The 18594-nt window shown below is 48.9% G+C and overlaps 1 protein-coding gene across 4 annotated transcripts in view; it reads left to right on the top strand.

The window, feature by feature from the left end:
* SLC6A1 (solute carrier family 6 member 1) overlaps positions 1-3932 on the top strand; it is a 49790-nt gene extending 45858 nt beyond the window's left edge. For 2 of the 4 annotated variants that reach the window (XM_082345589.1, XM_082345588.1), the window contains one exon: positions 1575-3932. In XM_082345589.1, the coding sequence (XP_082201715.1) occupies positions 1575-1679 (105 nt within the window). In that variant the 3' untranslated portion in view covers positions 1680-3932. The remainder of the gene's footprint in view (positions 1-1574) is intronic. The other 2 variants (XM_082345591.1, XM_082345590.1) reach the window with 1 other exon arrangement.
* The last annotated feature ends 14662 nt before the right edge of the window (positions 3933-18594 follow it).

The raw sequence follows: 18594 nt of genomic DNA, 5'->3' as shown, positions 1-18594 counted from the left end.
GACCAGATCATGAAGGGCTTTGAAAATCAGGACAAGAACTTTGGACTTTATCCTGAGTTTATCCAACGGCAAATGGGGAGCCGTTGTGGCTTCAGAGCAGATGAAGGGTGGGATCAGATGTGTTAAGAGCTTAACTCTAGACCTCATGTAAGGCACGCTGCCCCCAGCAGGGACCCACTGGCACAGAGGTCCACGTCAGCTCTTGGTTAAATTATATTGAATTCTTGAGTGAAACAAGGCAGTGCTGGAGGTCCAGGTGGTGAGATTTTGATGAAGTAAGTGTAGCCTGGGGAGATTTCACTGAGGAGGGGTGGAAGGCCACAGCTGGGAGGACCTAGATCTGTGCCTCTCAGCCTTATTCCCCACCAAGATGTCCCTGCCAGACACACTCCGAGCCAGAAGGAGGGTCTGTAAGGTCTGCATCATAGGGGTGGTGTGTTGTGCGCAGGCCCCGACTTGCTGGGCCAGCCTCCTCCCTTCACAGAAAGAGCACGTGAGGCGCCGGCTGGGGAAGCTGCTTCCCCATCCCTTGCAGTCAGGTGTTAGCAGAGCTGGGGCCTTACAGCCCTTTCTTCCAACTCCAGGTCCAACACTTTTGTTTACCATGATTCGCTGCTGTGTCTCAAAAGGTAGTCAGGTCTTAGAGTGGCAGAGAGGCAGAAAGGGTGCATTTGTGGAAGGGAGCAGAGCCTGTGCAAAGGCCCAGAGGTGGGAAAGGGAAGACTCGTCTGAGGACAGTGCGCTGATGGGGCAGGATGGCAGGGGGTGTGTGCAGAGAAGGTGGGGGGGTTGCACCCCTTCAGCAAACATGCATTGAACACCTGCTATGTGCCAGACACTATTGTCAGTGCTGGGGACACAGCCATGAGCAAAAGTCCCACCCTCATGGACCTTACATTCTGAGAGGGGAAGACCAGCAATTAACAAAATAAAGTCACATTTGATGGGGATGAGGACTATGGAGAAAGAGGGTGTAGGGGGTGCTGGGCAAGCCCTCGCTGAGGAGATAACGCTGAGCCAAGACCTAAGGAGATAGAGACCGAGCTGTGTCACTGTCTGGAAGGAGGGATGTCCCTGGAGGAGGGTACGGCAAGTGCAAAGGCCCTGGGACAGGTGCTTGCTTGGTGCTTGTGAGGGGCAGTGAGGAGGGCAGTGTGGCTGCAGGGTAGTGAGCAAGGGGGTGAGGGGAGAACACTGAGGTCTGCGGTGATGGGCGCCGGATCCTGTGGGGCCTTGTAGGACTTTGGTGAAATGGGAGCCATTGTGGGGTCCTGAGGAACAGAGGGATGTGATCTGACTTCTGTTTTCACATAACCCCTCTGGCTGGGGTGTTGAGAATAGAATGAAGGGGATGAGGGGCTAGAATGGAAGTGGAGGGCCGGGGGCAGTTACTGCAATGACCCAAGTGAGAGGGAGTGGGTGTGGCCCAGGGGAGCTTTGGAAGGTGTGCAGGAGGGGGCTGGCACCTGGGAGCACCTCGCAGGCAGAACAAACAGGGGAGACTTGAGAAGAGGGTGGGCCAACGAGAGGCCAGCCTCCTTCCATCCCAGCCTGAATCCTCCCGCTGTCCACAGCGCATCCAGGTCATGATCCAGCCCAGCGAAGACATCGTCCGCCCCGAGAATGGTCCAGAGCAGCCCCAGGCCAGCAGCTCAGCCAGCAAAGAGGCCTACATCTAGGGGTGCAGGGCGGCTCGCCCACCCACACTCTCACCCCACCCTGGCTGCACACGACCACCACTTGATGTCTGAAGATACCGTTTATCTCAACCTACCTCGAGTGGCGAGTCCAGACACCATCACCATGCAAAGAGAGGGAGGTGGGGACAGTCACACCCCCGTGGGCCCCGCCGTGGGCAAAGAAGATGCCCGATGGCTCCAGCACCTGTGGGCTGGTGACCTTTTTAATCTGGGCCCCATCAGCATCAAGCAGTCGGCCTGTGTGACCGCTGTGATAGATCATTTTTATCCCGCCAGCGAGTGTGATGCGGAGAGGCCGCACACTCCTGGCTTTTAGTTGTATTCCTGACTGTTCTCTTACTGCCGAAACCCATGACTGTTATCTCGGACTTGGCAGGAGTTCGGTTCCGTCGGAACACTGCTCTGTGCACATGAAAAGGGCATTTTGTATAACGGACATTTCCAGGGAGAGCTCACTCTTAAGAGCAGAGAGCCAGCAGAGCTCTTTCATTTTTTGGTTTTCTCCTTCCCGAGGCAGCTTGACAACCCCCAGCCCCTTCGGTATTCCCAGAACTGCTTTCTCAAGCACTCCGCCCCGTGTCCTGTTTCCCTGCCGCCCGGCGGAATGAGCATCTCTGCACTAAGCTTCCCTGCCCCACCCCCCGCTCCGCACCAGGCCATTCTGATTGCGCCTGGCCCAACAGCGATCATTCCCGATGGGCGCTGCTCCTCGGAAAACTGCCACAAGCACAATTGATTTTTTTATCACCATTCCGGGGACCTCAGATCCCGCTGGGGAAATTCCCTAATCAGGAGCCCCAGTTTCTCTTAGGCCGCCCGGCTTTGCAGAGCACAGAACAGTTGCAGAGGAAATCAAAGTGAGGCTCTGTCCTTGAGGCAAAGTGGATCCAGTGATCTTTCTGTCTCCTTCTTAAAATGTCTCCCTCACTGCAACCCCAGTCAAGGCTGCTGCTCTCTCCCCTTCTCTGAAGTTCCCCAGTGAGAACCTCCTCACTGCCGCTAAAATCTACCAGCCCAGTAACTGAGGAGCTAGTGTTAATCCAGACCTGCCCCGCCAAGTGCTTCCGAGATGAAAGCTGCTTCGTCGGGAAGTAGTATTTGTTCCGTTCCAGAACTGGGCTCCACAGTGGTGGCAGCAAATCGGGTGAAGACAGTTTCTTGCAACTCAGCGCTTCTCATTTGCCAGGAACATGGGTTCCCATGTAGCAAATCGTATGTTGTGCCCTGTACTCCTTAGCTAGTTAACTCACGAGTTGTGTTTTACGACTAATCCTTAATAACTATGGTAAATAACTGTGACTGTGGGTTTTTTAATCTGTCATCCGCGTCCAAAAGTCATCCGCGACCAGCATACGAGTTCTTGCAATAAGGTATTACCCTCAGAATATTAAGCACATTCTTGTAGAGAAAAAACAAAAAGTCTGCGTACACATATAAATGCACACATATGTACATTCATCCTCATGCGTGGTACATAGGGTCTCATTTGATATTGTGTAGGAAATCTAAAAGCTTTTCCTGAAGTCATCTGTAAAATAGTCTCATTACTAAGGCATCCCAAATGCCAACTGGTGAATCCAGGATCAAAATGCATATGTATTGTTAAATTATAGGGTTTAGAACAAAAGGAACCCTTCACTGTGTCTCATGGTCCCACCCCGCATCCTTTGTGTGAATTCCTTTAGAATAAGGGCAGGAAGACTTTGAACTTTCTCTTTGTTCTTCATTCTGAAACTAAGAACAAGTCTTTCGAAGACAAATGCAGCGTATTTAATGTTTGTAATCAAATCTAAGTGAGATGTTTGGCAAGAAATCCCTTAACTGATTTCCATCCAAACCTACTTACATAGCACAATATTATGTGTCGTACAGTTACTGTGAGAACTGTGAATATGTGTAACTTTTTTTAGTATTTGCCCTGGGGAGGGAAAGATATTGTATTATCATATATGCTTTTTTTTGCAATAAGGATTTATTCTCAGAACACCAAGTAAATCTATCTCTATATTAAAAAAATATATGTAATATATACATATTCAAACTATATACAGAGCCTGTTTTAAAAAAAAATTACAGTATTATTTAGTAAAATTATCTGTTCTATGGACCAAATGTAAAATATTTATACATGAAGATGCATTTTAAATGTCTATAAATGGTGTTATAACTAGAGCACGGGCGTTATGTACGTTTCTAAGAATATAGAGGAAAAATAATAAAGGTTCTATGATATACAGTGGCAGACCTTCAATTCTTTGGGGTGGGGGTCACAATAGCCTCTTTCATCAAAACAACGATAGATACACACAAAACATTTTTCCCCAACAGAGAGAGATTTGGGCTCAAAATCCAGGGACATGGAACTGGACTTCCCCAGAAGTCTTGGAATGAGTGGATAGAAAATGATTCTGAGCCACAGAAGAGAGGTGCTTTCACTGTTGTAAGAAACTTAAATGTGGTCAACTAAATGGAGGTCTAAAACTAGGATAACAGAAGCACATTGAGTTAACAACATTTGCTCCCTCGTGACTCATTCCTCAAAATATTTAATTTTAAAATCTTATTTAAAATTTGAATTCTACAGAGAAGTTGTAAGAAAAGTTCAACAGTCACCCAGGTTCACCAGTTTTTGACATGTTGCCACCTTAAGTCTGTCCGTCAAGGTTCAGTCTGGGAAGCAGAACCACTATGAGTATTATGGAATAAGGGGTTTATTAGAGGAACAAGCCTTATACAGTTGTGGGAGAAGGTAGGAAGTAAGGGTCTGAAAGAGAGAGTCGGGAGATCAGGGGAAAGTCACTAACCAGGTGGGCAGAAGAGGTAGGAGCGGGCCTGGTACACATCAATGCTCAGATGGGGCCGTTCTGATGACCGGCTTTGTGAGCGCCCACGATAGTGCCAGCAGATTACTCCCCTCTCGGTCCTGGCAAACCATCCCTTTTGTGGTCCTCATAGACCCTCCCCCGGGACGCGCCTCAGGCTCACTGAGCTGTTGTGGGGCTGCTTGGGAGAGCTGCCCTGTGGGCGGTTGGCCGTGGGGATGGTCACAACAGTGATGATGATAACAGATCCATTGTGGTTTCACTAAGCAGCAGGCCCTGCACCAACTCCTCCCAAGCATTTTCTCATCTGACCGTCAAGACACCCGCATGACGTGTCGACGCCCTCACGCTCATGCCCTGGCCTCACCCCTGCTCTGGCTCCCTTCCCGTTTCCGTTTTTTGTGTGCACCGGCTCCAATATCCACCACCTCCTGTCTGTGCCACAAATGTGGCTATTACCTTTCATAATGGGAAATACATAACAAACGGTATTTTTAAAAAAACCACAAAGCCACGTGGGCTTGCCAGTGTGGAGGAGGACAATTTACTGACAACATCTCATCATGATGCACATACAGTTAAGGACTGTGAACATTTTGCTCTTGAAGGAAAGTCTTCTTGTGCTAAACAAAATGCTAATGGGGACACGGAGTGGGGAGCCCAGCCACGATGAAGACAATAACATCATAACACAGACTAAGGAGAGATCAGGGGCTCCGGAGACCTGCTTGCTGGAGGTGTCGCCTGATGTTTTCAAGGGGATTTGTTGGTGTTTTCCTTGAGGTTTGGGTCCGCTCAGGTCTGAAAGAAGAAGACACCAAAGACGGAGCTAGAAGTGCAAGAGATCTGAGGGGGGAGGTAAATGTCTTTAAATGGTACAGAGGAGAAAGGGCAGGAGCCAGCAGGGAAACACTCGGGCACCTGTGCCAGGAGAGAGGAACGGAAGGAGGCTTGAGTAGGAAGAGCCTCAGGCTATGGGGCAGGGCTGGGATGGTGTCAGCCAGACCAAAGGACAGCCCCAGTGCCACGGCTGTCATGAAAGGAGCCCCACATGGAGAAGTGCCCAGGCCACAGCACCTCCACCATGCTGGGTCCTGACCGGGCTGCCAGGGGAAGGTGGACTTGTGCAAATGCTACAGCTGCAGCTGGAGACCGCTAGCCAGCTGCACTCCCCTCAGCGGTTCTCCAGCAGTGCAGGGACAAGGAAAGGATGTCTACATTTCTGAAGGCCTTCTACCTGCCCAGCACTTTCTCCTGGAATGCTGTTAACTCCCCACCACCAACCTGCAAAAAGGTGCAGGCTATTATTTCCATTTATAGATGAGTATGCTAAGGCTCAGAGAGGGACAGCAACTCCCCCAAGGCCACACAGCTCTAAGTCACAGGACTGGACACCACAGCAGTCTACCTGGGCAGAGAAATGCACAAGGCACCAGCCCCATCTCAAACATTCTGATGCAGGAAGTCTGGGCCGGGGCTCAGGAATTGCCTTCTAAAAAGCACTCCAAGCCTTTCTGATGGAGAAAGTTGGTAGCTAATCACATCAAGAAACACTGTTGAAAAGAATCCAGGAACCCAAATTGAGGGACATTTTACAAAACAACCGACCTATGCTCTTAAAAAATGTCAAGGTCATAAAAGACAAAGTGGAAGAGTTTCAGATGAAGGAGATATGACAACTGAATGCAATGCCTGATCCTGAATTAGACACTGGGCCAGAGGAAAAAAAATTTTTTTCTTTTGTTATAAAGGGCATTAGTGGGACACTAGGTGAGATTTGAATAAGATATGTAGATTAGATAATAATATTTTATCAGTGTTAATTTCCTGATTTTGATCAATGCATTGTGGATACGTAAGAGAATGTCCTTGCTTTTAGGAAATATTCAGGGGTGAAGGAATATCTTGTCTACAATTTATTCTGAAATGATTGAGGAAAAATAACTTACTCATATGTGGTATGCGTATGTGTGTGCTGTATGTGTCGAGTGGGAGAGTGATGAAACAGGCAAATGTGGAGAAATAACACCTGAGGAATCTGCGTGAAGGTTGTGCAGAAACTCTTTAGACTAGTTTTGCAACTTCTAAGTGTGAAATTATTCAAACAACCAATCTAGGAAGGGCCTGGGTGTCACCTTCATTTGATTAGCGCTGTACAGGGCTGTGGGGATGGGGTTTCCTGCCGGGGTGAGGGGGGCGGAGAAAAGGACACAGTCTTTGGTTTGGACCAGGACCACTCCTCACGCATGCACTCCCACGGCTGTAATTGCCCCTCTTCTTCTGGAAAGCCTTCAGGTCTCAGCCCAGAAGTCACCTCCTTGGATCCTACCAGGCTCACCACCTCCTAGGCTGCGTGGGGGGCCCCTCGCTTCTGTCAGAGCTGCGGGGCAGGGTCCTCCCCTCGCTGCTCACGCACTGTCTCCCCACCGGCCCACGAACCTCTGGGGGCCGGAGGGGGATGGCTGTGTCTCATGGGTCTTTGGGGTCCCTAGTCCTGGCATGAAGTTTATCACACGCCAGTGCTCAAACGAGATCCACTTTTGGTTGCTGATTCCTGAAATCCAGCATTTCACAATACACACTAGCTAAGCCCTGCCTAGCCTCTATCTCATTAATACCCACAAAACCTATAAGGTGCCGACCCTTTCGAGTCGGGCCCCAACAAGGGTCCTCCTGCCTGGTGTTGTTCAAGCCAATAGAACAAGACCCAGTTCAGCTCATAAGCAGAAGAAAGCTTTCTTCTTTGACCAAAGCGTGGCGAGGTGCGAACTCGCTCTAGTGAGAGTGCTCTTCCCGACAGACCGTGGGCGGGGCTGCTTCACAGGGATCTCCTGGGCGGGGGAGGGGAGGAGGCGGAGTTCTCGCGGGCTCTCGGCTCCAGGTCGCAGTGCGGGGCGCAGCGCCTCTGCACACAGCCCGCAAGCGGAGGTGTCGGCGTCGCCATTTTGTACCAGTAACTCTGCTCTGACGAGCCGGGTGTGAAGCGTCTGCATGCGGCGCCCTCTGAGCAGGTGAAGCTAGACAAAGCGCAAAGGAAAAAAAAAAGAAAAACGGTTAGACTTGATTTTATTACCCAGATTCTATTTTTATTTCCCGGGAATTGTTAATGGGCTTTGCTGGTGACAAATCCCTCCTGTGTCTTGTGTCCTGCTCCTCACTGTCGAGGGGCGCCGAGGGGCCCTGGTTCATCTTCTGTGGCTGCTTCCTGCTGGTTTGGGGCATCACCATCGCCCCGGTGGAGGCGCGGAACTGCTTGGTACGTTTGGTTGCCCGCAGGCCTCAGCCCTGACTGTTCGCATCCCTGAGCGACCCCCATTTGTCTAACCTTTTGGAGACAAAGGACACCAGACAATTTAAGATCCGTGGCCCAAATATTAGCAAGAGAATAATGGTCACATGTCAAGTTTTTCCTGAAAATGCGGGTCTCTCAGTCTTCGGCCCGTGGGCGAGCGTGCCCTGACGTCGAGGCTCTGCTGGCGCTGAATCTCCCTGGTCACACTTTGGTCGTTTTTCGGAAGAGAAGCTTCAGGTCAGAGAGAGGTTCCCCCAGGTAGTCGAGGGGCCGTTGCTCCAGGTCGTCTCTGTGGAGGTTGGGGGGTCTCTTCCCTCGAGTGTGAGGCACCCATGGAGTGATCCCTGTGACTTCCGGTGTGACGGGTTGTTAGGGTCACCGAGTGGGGTCCATCTGCTCAGGGGCGAGCTGGGCCGGCGGGCCGCCGGTTTTCCAGGGCTTTAGGTGCACTTGGTCTCCTGGCCGGGTGGGCTGGGGGCCTGGTGGGTGGGTGCGGGCAGCACCTGGTCACCATATGCCGTGAGAGCTTCCTGGTTTCTCCTACCTGGAGGGCACACTTGGGTTGTTCGATTGCAAGGAGGTTAAGATGCCCCATCTCTCGGGCTTGGGGAATGGGTCTACCGTACATGAGTTCAAATGCACTTAACTTTAACTCATCCCTTGGGGCTGATTGCACAAGGCGCAGGGCAATCAGAAGCAACTTAATCCAGTTTTCTTGAGTTTCCTGACATAGCTTGGCTAAGGCCCATTTCAGGGTCTGATGGGATCTCTCGCCGTTCCCCAGTGACTGAATGAAAGGTCCATCCTTTGCCCAGGGCACTCATTATCCCCTTTGTCACTTCAGACACAAATGCTGGGCCATTATCACTTTGTAGGGATCCTGGGAGCCCAGACCTGGGGATTATTTCTTTTAATAATGCCTTAACCACTTCAGTTGCCGTTTCAGTTCTAACGGGGAATGCTTCTATCCACCCAGAAAATGTGTCTACTAGCACCGAGAGATACCTGAAATTGCCCAGTGCCCTCGGCCTGACGGTGCAGTCAATCTGCCAGTCTTCTCCAGGATATGTTCCTCTGGTCTGAATGGGCCTTATCTGGGGGCCTCTTGGGGGTCTTGTGTTGGGGGTGTTACCTTTCATGCCAGGAGTTACCATGACCTCAACTAAGCAATTATAACGGGCTTTCCTCCCATAGTGCGTTCCTTGATGAGCCTCCCTGATGGCTTGACAAGCTGCAGTTTGGGGAAAGAAGGATTGCCCATGTTCTTTAACTAGCCACCCCTAGATCTCTATTGAAGTCCCATTTGGGGGCTGTGTCTAATTCTTCCTTTGTGTAGCCTGGGGAATAATTGGATGGATCTGGCTTTCGGGGTATGAGGAGCGGTCGCCAAGTTACTGGTTCTAGGGCCACACTTTTGGCAGTTCCGTCCACCTTGTTGTTTCCCTTTATTAATTCTGCATCCCCCTGTGACCCCTGCAATGAATCACTGCCACGTGATTTTTGGAAGCTGTACTAGTGCTAAGAGCTTCAATATGCTTAAGCCAGGTTTCACTGTTTCTTCTCTGTAGTAAGCATACCTCTTTCCTTACAAATAGCCCCGTGTGTATGTAGGTTGGCATACGCGTACCGGGAATCTGTGTAAACATTTAAGATCACCGAGCTCTAAAGCTCGGGTGAGGGCTATCAGCGCAGTTTTTGGGCAAAATCCCTGGAGGTAAGCTTCTTGCTTCTATGACTTGGGTCTGGGAGGTCACTGCGTGTCCCACCAGCCTTTTTCCCTGCTCGTAAAGCTTCTCCCATCTGTGAATCATTCCTCTTTGGGGTTTGGGAGAGGCTCACTTCCTAGGTTGGGGTGGCTGGAATAGGTCGTGTCTATGGTTTCCATACTTTCATGCTCCAGGGGCTGCGTTTCTGTGGGTAGCAGGGTGGCAGGATTTAGCTTGTGACAAGTTTTTGTGGTCGCTATTGGGTTGTCTAAAAGCATAGCCTGTATCTGAACTGGCCTTCTGGGGGATAGCCATTCTGTTCTCTTGGAACTAACTAAAGCCTGAACTTGGTGTGTGGTCCATATAGTGATTGGCTGGCCAAACATTAATTTTTAACTAAAGCCTCCTTGAGCAGGGTTGTAGTAACTGCTACTGCCCATAGGCAAGGAGGCCACCCCTTAGTGGTTTTTTTGGTTTTGTTTTGTTTTTTAAATTAATTAATTAATTTATTTATTTATTTTTGGCTGTGTTGGGTCCTCGTTTCTGTGTGAGGGCTTTCTCTAGTTGCGGCAAGCGGGGGCCACTCTTCATTGCGGTGCGCGGGCCTCTTACTGTCGCGGCCTCTCTTGTTGCAGAGCACAGGCTACAGACGCGCAGACTCAGTAGTTGTGGCTCACGGGCCTAGTTGCTCCGCAGCATGTGGGATCTTCCCAGACCAGGGCTCGAACCCATGTGCCCTGCATTGGCAGGCAGATTCTCAACCACTGCGCCACCAGGGAAGCCCCCCCCCCCCCCGCCCCTAGTGGTTTGATCTGATTGTTTAGAGAAAAAAGCAACCACCTGAGTAAGGGATCCCAGTTTTTGAGCTAACACTCCAAGGGGTTTCCCCTTCTCTCTTGAACGTAAAGGTTAAAGGGTTTAGTTAAATCTGGGAGGGCCAGGGCCAGGGCCTGATGTAATTGCTTTTTCAATTCTTAAAAGGTCCCTTTGCATTCTGAATTCCATTCAAAAGAGTCATCATCCTCTCCTTTAAACTTTTCATATACAGGCCTAGCTATTAGATCGTAGTTAGGGATCCAGATGCGGCAAAACCCAGCCATCCCCAGGAAACCTGTAAGCTGTCTTCTAGTTTTAGGAGGGGTGACGCTGCAAATGGCTTCTTTTTGTTCCTGGGGTGGCTCCTCTGACCTGTGAGAATGAAGCCCAGGTAGGTCACCCTAGTTTGTGACATTTGAGCCTTTTTCTTGGACACATTATATCCTTTATCAGCTAGGTGGTTCAGGGTGGTTACAGTATTTTTGTTGGAGTGTATCTTTTAGGTCTTTAGCTAAAGTCTCCCCAAAGATGGTGGGGGAGTTTTCGAACGCTTGGGGCAGGACTGTCCAGCAGTATTGTTGTTTTTGTTGCGTTTTTGGGTCCTGCCACGCAAAAATTTCTCATGACTCTGGTGCTAATGGGTAACAGAAGGCAGCATCTTTTAAATCTAATAAAGAATATCAGGTCCTGGTGGACCGTAGAGTGACCAGCAGTGTGTAGGGATTAAGGACTACTGGATGTGTATTCTCAGTGGTTTCATTGACTACCCGGAGGTCCTCTACCATCAGATATTCCACCCTGGGTTTCTTTATGGGGAGATTGAGGGTATTACAGGCTGATTGGCCTGGCCTAAAAAGGCCCTGGTTGATTAGGCCCTGTATCACAGGGGCGATGCCCAACAAGGCCTCCCAACAGAGGGTACTGTTTTCTACTGGGTTTTAGATGGACTATCATGGGACTGGCTCCTACAGTTCATCCCACCCATCCCTGGGCCCAGACCTCAGGATTTACTCCAGGGAGGTTGACTTGCTCTGTCCGGGATGGTTTGTCCTCAGTCATTAACATTATCATCCTGTGCCCCTTGTCTAAGGGGACAACAGTCTCCAGTTTGTCTCCCGTTAGGTGGATAGTAGCCCCCAATTTATGTAAGATATCGCTTCCTAGCAGGGGGTATAGGGCATTTGGGGACATATAGGAAGAAATGGTTGAGAGTGTGTTCATCCATTTTACATTCTAATGGCTCTGTGCACGCCTGTTCTTGGGCCTTTTCTGCTACCCAATAATTTTACAACTCTTGTGACCGAGTTTGCCTGATCTGGTGTTCAGAACCGAGTAAGTGGCGCCAGCGTTGACTCTTTGTGAGACAGTGGGCAAGGCTGCCGTGGCGCCCTCTCATCCACAGGCCCCGCCTTCCCGGGGCGTTTGGTGCCACTGGAAGGCCATCCAGAGGCAGGAGGCAGACACGCCTGAGTTTCACTCTGATCCCAGTGATGCCACAGTGTGATCCTCAAGGGGGCACAGTCCAGATGACGCTGGGGCTATACTGTGTGCGCGCCACACCTGGGTATTGGGTTGCTGGGCAGAGTTGCTCTGTATTCAGCAGAAGGCTACTGCCATCCGACCCCATCAGTGTCCTCAAGTCAGAGGCGATCATTCCCATGTGAACCTCCCAAAGCCTCTGCTGTCCTTCTGCTGGAGTCGGGGCAAGCCCGGAGCCTAGTGGATAGGTGCAGGCAAAAGGCCATGGTCCAGCCCATCTGGGTCACCAAAACTTATTACCAGCCCTTCTGAGTCAGGCCCCAACAAGGGTCCTCCTGCCCAGAGTCACTTGCGTCAATAGAACGAGACTGAGTTTGGTTCAGGACCAAAGGAAAGTTTTATTCTTTGATCAAAGAATGGAGAGGTGTGAGCTCGGGATCTAGAGCACACGCTCTCCCCAAAAGGCCATCTGTGGGGCTGCTTTATAGGGTTCTCCCCAGCAGAGAGGGGGCGGAGTTCTTACTGGTTGGGCGCAGTTGTGCTGCTCACGGCTTCAGATCCAGGTGCCAGGCGTAGCATCTCTGCACACAGCCTGACATCACCATCTTGAATGCAGTGTCGTGTGCAGAAGTGTCAGGTGCAGCCTTGTCGCAGTAGGAGCTCTGGTCTGAGGAACTGGGTGCAAGATCTCTGCATGCAACACTCTATGAGCAAGTGAAACTAAACTAAGGGCAAAGGAAAATTTTTAAAAAGGTTAGACTTTTTCATTACCCAGATTCCATTTATATTCCCCAGGAATTGTTCACAGGTTTTGCTGGTGACAGTAGGCCTGATTACTCCCATTTGATGGATGAAAAAATAATGCTTAGAAAAATGAAGTGATTTGCTTTAAAGAAAACGTTTATTGAATAAATGAATAAGCAAATAAGGTAGAAGGTCAGAGTGTTCTGTGACCCCAGAGGGGCCAAAGGTGTGTGTATTAGGGGTGGGTGGGTGACAGACTCCAGTTCAACTGAAGGAAGCACATTCCCCTGGTCAGGACTCTCCAACAATAGAACAAGCTGCCTTGGTAGTGAGTGAGCTCCCCATTCCTGGAGGTGTGCAAGCAGAGGGCTCCACTTGATAGGGATGAAAGGAAGATGAGAGTTGGTTGCACACCTGGGCGGGGCTGATTCTATGATTCTCCCGGCAGAGATGATTTCTGAAATGGTCCAGTAGGAAAAGGAACTTGGGACACCAGATTCCTGAAGATAAGCATTTACTCTCTTTCCTCATCCCGCTACCCCCACTCGAAGAATAACACTCCCCCAAGGGCTTGTTGCCAAGTCCTGGCCCATTAAAACATTAATTTGAAAAATTGGCCCTTGCACTAAGAATATTTTCAAGCTGAAGCCTTTTAATAAAACGATGGCCTCATTAGACTTCGTTTGAAGCAAGGGAGCCAACCCCCAGTGAGACTAATAGGGTCACATGGGGCCCGCAGCTGGTCCCATCTGGGGCTTGAGAGCCAACTGGGACATTGAAAATTGCATCTTCTGAGCCTCAGGCAGGATCGGGCTCTCAACCTCCACCCCACCCAGCTCTCCCACCCCAGACCCCCACCAGCCCTTGATCTGGGAGTTCCCCTCTCCAAATATAGCTCAGCTCAGACCTCTCCTTTCCCCCATCTCACGATTCACCTGGTGGCTGCAATGGCCACCTCACTGGTCTGTGGCTTCCACTCTTGACTCTCTAACCCACTGTCCACACATTGTCAGCTCTTTCTAAAGCTTACACAAGTCATGAGACTCACCTGCTGAAAACCCTCCAACAGCCTCCTGCTGTGCTGAGAATTAAGTTCAAGCTCCTGGCTGTACCCCGCAAGGCCCTGTCTGACCTGGTCTCCCACCTTTGGCCACATCCAGCTGCTCCTGGTCCTCTGCACACTCATATGGCCTTGCACGTGCCTGTCCTTTGCCAGGTATGTCCTGTGCCTCACTGTGCTCTGCTTTGTAAACTCCTGCTTATACTTCAAGAGCCCTCTGGGGCGTCCTCTTCCCCCAGAACCCTTTTCTGAGCCACACCCCTTGCATGCATGCCCTGGGGGCCTCCAGACCTGCCTGGCTGTGCACAAATGAACTGTATTGATATGTCCCCTCCCATTCTCATTCCCCAGAGACACTGTCAGTCCCACGAGGACAGGAACTGTTCCGCTACTGTTTCCCCAGCACCAAGCACATGCCTGTCAGGTTGTAAAGTTCAGTAACCATGTGGTGATTGAAATGGGGGGATGGATGAACCAGTGAGAATACAGGAAGAGAGATTAAACAGTATTCCTGGCAGAAACAAACCAGCAAATATAAACACAAAGGAATGATTAAATAGATGAATACATAAATGAAAGTAAATAAGTGACAGAACATTCCCCCAAATCGTTTAAAGCAATGGTTCTCAACCCTGGCTACATGTTGGAATCACCTGGGGAGCTTTTAAAATATCCTGGCAGGCCCCATCTCGGATCAATTAACTCAGAATCTCTAGTGGGGAGGCTGAGGCTTCAGACTTTTTAAAGCCCCTGGCGATTCTAACATGCAGCCAGGGCTGAGTGGTTGTCAGAATGCGGTCCCTGGACCAGCAGCATCCGCTTTACCTGGGAAATCGGTGTTTCTCCAACATGAGCATGATAATCACCTGATTTCGGAAGCCTGGGGTGGGTCCCAGATGCTGCTGGTGCTAGTGGCTGGGGTGCCCTTGGAGGCCCAGGGTTCTAGAAGCCCTTTCTCTCCAGTCCTTTATAGAGAAAGAAGGATGGGAGGGGGTGACAAGTAATGCGTGCAGGCCTGGGGCAGGAAGCTACGTAAGGGGGGGACAGGGATTGCTCTATCAATTTTTCTCCTTTTTCTTTACTTTCCCATTTTCATGATGAGGAAGCTGAGGCCTGTGGAGGATTTGTAATTTGCCCAAAGCCTAGAATCAAATCTTTTTAAAAATTGATTTAATGGCATATTTATTGAGTACTTACTATGTGCCAGGCATGGTTCTGAACTGGGGGCAGGCCTCTTAACCCAGACCTGCCCTCTTCCAGGTTGACACAGGCACCCCAAGGTTGTAACTGTGGACAAAGAATGTCACCTGCCATTTCAGTAAACAAAGGATGTTGTGGCCATCAAGCTTTCAGCCACTGCAGCCACCCCGATGGTGCACCCTGATGGGATTCAGAAGGGAGAAAAACAGGATACTGGGCCTGTCTAGTTAAGGTTCATATCAAAGGAATAATTTCAGTAGGTCCAGACTCTTGCATCTTCCCATTGATAGAAAAGCGCTAAATTCATTAACTTGAGATGTCTGGTTTTTCTTTAATTAGCAGTAATCTTTTGATGTTTAACTACCTGGTTTTTTTGGGGGTTTTTTTTGTTTTTTTTTTTTAAACTTCTATATATCCTGACTTCTCACTTAACTCTTCGGAACAGTCCCCGAGAACTATCTGAGAGGCTATCTCAGGCTTAAGTCCTCAGTAATGCCCCAAATGAAACAGAATCCTCAACTTTTAGGTTGTGCTTTTTTTTTTTTTCAGTCAACAGAACCTAGGGATGGGAGGTCCCTGATGGCAGCTCAGCTCCAACTCAGCTAGACCAGTATTCCTGCTTCTCCCATACCCTGATGGAAGAAGCAGATCTATCCCCTGCTTCCAGGGCCCCCAAGGCCTGCCAACACCCAAGGGGGTCACAACTAGGAGTAAATGAGGCAAGGCGGCCAACTGGAGGCACCCAGCTCTCAGCCATATGGGATGCTCCCTTCCTTGGGGGATGCTCAGCTTCCACACAGCCCATTTTTCTGTCTGCAAAGGTGGTGTCTGGAGACAGTGAACCAACAGCCATTTCCCTGCTTCTTCCTCAGTACCAAACCCTGATCCTATTCCCCAGCTCCAGAGGGTAAATCTTGATTTGTCTGTGTCAATCATGTGATTCTCTTCTCCTGGGTAGTGATTGGTAGAGTCATAGGCATGGGAGCAGTTATGGCCAATGAGGTGTGAGGAGCCAGATGGTGAGAGGGGTAGGGGAGTTTTTTGGTTCTTGAAAATATATAGATGCTGGGAAAAAAAAAAAGGTTGGATGAATGGATGGAAGATGGATGGATTGATGGAGATATGATAAAACAAGTATAATAAAATGTTAATGATAGAATCTAGGTGGTGGTATGTAGGTGCTCACTATACTATCAGCTTTTCTGTATGTTTGAAATTTTTCACAGCAAAATGTTTTAAAAAATGAAGCCTGAGTATCAACTAAAGCTGAATATATGCATACTCTATGACCCAACCATTTTTATCCTAGGTAGAACAGAAATGCATGCTCATGTTCACCCAAAGGTGTGTATAAGAATGTTCATAGAAGCACTGTTTGTAACAGCCCAAGACTGAAATGATCAAATGTTCAGTCACAAGTCGCATTTTCAGGCTCCCATCCTCTCTCTCAACATCTGCTTCCCCCAACTCCTGAGGCTCTTCTAACCTTCGACCTTTGCACATGCTGTTTGCTCTGCCTGGAGCTCCCTCCTCCTTATGTCCAGCTGGCTGACTCCAACTTCTCTTTCAAGTCTTGGCTTTGGTGCCCTTCCTCCAGGCAGACTTCCTGGACTGTCTGCACCTCTTTTTGGAATATGAGGCCCATAAAGCAAGAAGAGAGGCCATAAACCCTCACATGTGCCCAGCCCTCTGAGAGGGAAACCCTCATTGATTTCTTCCAACAACCATCCAAGATGGACAAGGCAGGCATTCTCAGCCCCACTTGACAGATCGAGAAACTGAGGACCAGAGAGGACATGAGACCTACACAAAATCACACAGTCTTCTTTCCTTTAGCAGACAGGCCCTGAATTATGCCTGTGAAATTTGGCAGCAACAGCAACAAAGATAATGATACTTGCTGAGGTTTATTTGACATTTATCAAGAAGAACTCTAGCAGGTTTATATGTATTAACTCATTTTATCTTCACAACAACCCTATGAAATAGACATTATTATTATCCCCAGTTTACAGTTAAGGGACCAGAAGCGCAGACAGATGAGACACTTGCTCTGTTAGCTACCAAACACTCAACACCAAATACCAAGATACTCATCTTTTCCCCTAGTAACTGAAAAAGCTTCTATAGGGAATCTTCCTCATCCATTAAATCTGCAAAATTAAAAAAAAATCATAAATGGCAGTATCAGCAAGGATGCAGGGAAATGAACACATTTATAGATGTAGGACAGATACCTAAATTGATTTTTTTAAAGTTTCTGAACATAATTTGGCAATATAGTAAGAATATTCATTCTTTTTGACTCAGCAATTCCACTTCTAGGAATCTCTTAGAAAATACTCAGAAATGCTGGGCAAAATTTGCATTAAAAGTTTTTCATTACAGTATTATATATAACAACAACAAAAGAAAGGAATTCACCCATAAGTTCAGCAATAGCGTTGGTGGGTTAAATGATGGCACACCCAGCCCATGAAATATGACCCAGCCATTAAAAGTGATGTGGTAAAAGAAAAGTCAGTGTCACTTTTCTGAAAGTGTCGAAAATTCAATGATGAGTAAAAATAAATAGGATACAAAATTATATATACATAGTGTCATTCACATTGTATTCATTTGGGCTGGGTTGGGTTGTATTGTATTGTATTGTATGCCTGGAAGGAAATCTCCCCAAAGGTTAACACTGTATGCAGCAATACTGGCTAAATTTACTGAGCAGGGCAAGGCAGGATATGCATTGATCTCATTCCTCTTCATAACAACCCCTGAGATGGCCACTTTTATGATTCCTATTCCACAGATGGGACCATTGAGGCACAAGAAACTAAGTTTCTCATCAAGGCCAAGACTGTCCGACTCCAGAGCCCACATTTTCTACACTCTTCTCTATACACAGTCTCTTGGTGTGCCTTTATGGGTAGGTGGTTAAAACTTTTTGTATGCTTTTAAAACTTATTTTCTAAGCTGTTTACTATGAGCATCTATCACTTATATAATCAAGAGGGGGAAGGCAATAAAATGATTTGTTTAGACAAAGTGTCCAGAAAGTTCTGGAAGGCTGTACATACCCAGGTGTTGGCAACAATTATCTCCAGCTGGTGGGAGAACTAGAGCATTCTGGTCTCTTTATCTTGCTCTGTTTTGTCATTTTCTCTGTAGAAAGTGAGCACAGGCATTATTTAGAGTTGGGATATGTTTGGTGTCTGGGGCTTCCACAGGGTCTGCAGCAGCTGGAGGGGGCCTGCTCTGAGGGGGGGCGGGGTTGGTGCCTCCAGCCCCCTGCTCGCCTTCTGCCCCCCAGCCCGGGCTATGGCCCGCTCCTCCCTGCAGGAAAAATGCCAACACCAGCTTGTGTCTCTCCTCCTTCCCTCCCAAGAGGGCTGTGTCCTTGCTCATCTGTAACTTTCAATTAACCAGGCACCAGGCTCCGGCTCAGAGGCTGAGCCAGTGTGCCAAGGAGGAGAAGAAAAACCAGCCCAGCAACTCCGGGGAGGACATTTCCTTTTAACTAAAGTGAGGATCAGGGTGGCTCTGAAACCCCTGTCTGCTGAACGGTGAAGTTGGCCAGGGAGGGCAGGGCAGGCAGGGGTGGAGGTCGGAGGGAGCAGGGGTGTGGGGAGGGAGCCGCTTCCTATCCCTGCAGCTCCCTCCTGAGGTCCCTGCAGGACTGGGATCTTCTTTTTTTTTTAAATCGCTTTTATATTTATTTATTTATTTATTTATGGCTGTGTTGGGTCTTCGTTTCTGTGCGAGGGCTTTCTCCAGCTGCGGC

Source organism: Balaenoptera borealis (genome assembly GCF_965194805.1).
Source record: "Balaenoptera borealis genome assembly, chromosome: 12".
Lineage (NCBI taxonomy): Eukaryota > Metazoa > Chordata > Mammalia > Artiodactyla > Balaenopteridae > Balaenoptera > Balaenoptera borealis.
Note: the sequence above shows the minus strand (reverse complement) of the source record. Positions and strands in the feature narration are given on the sequence as shown.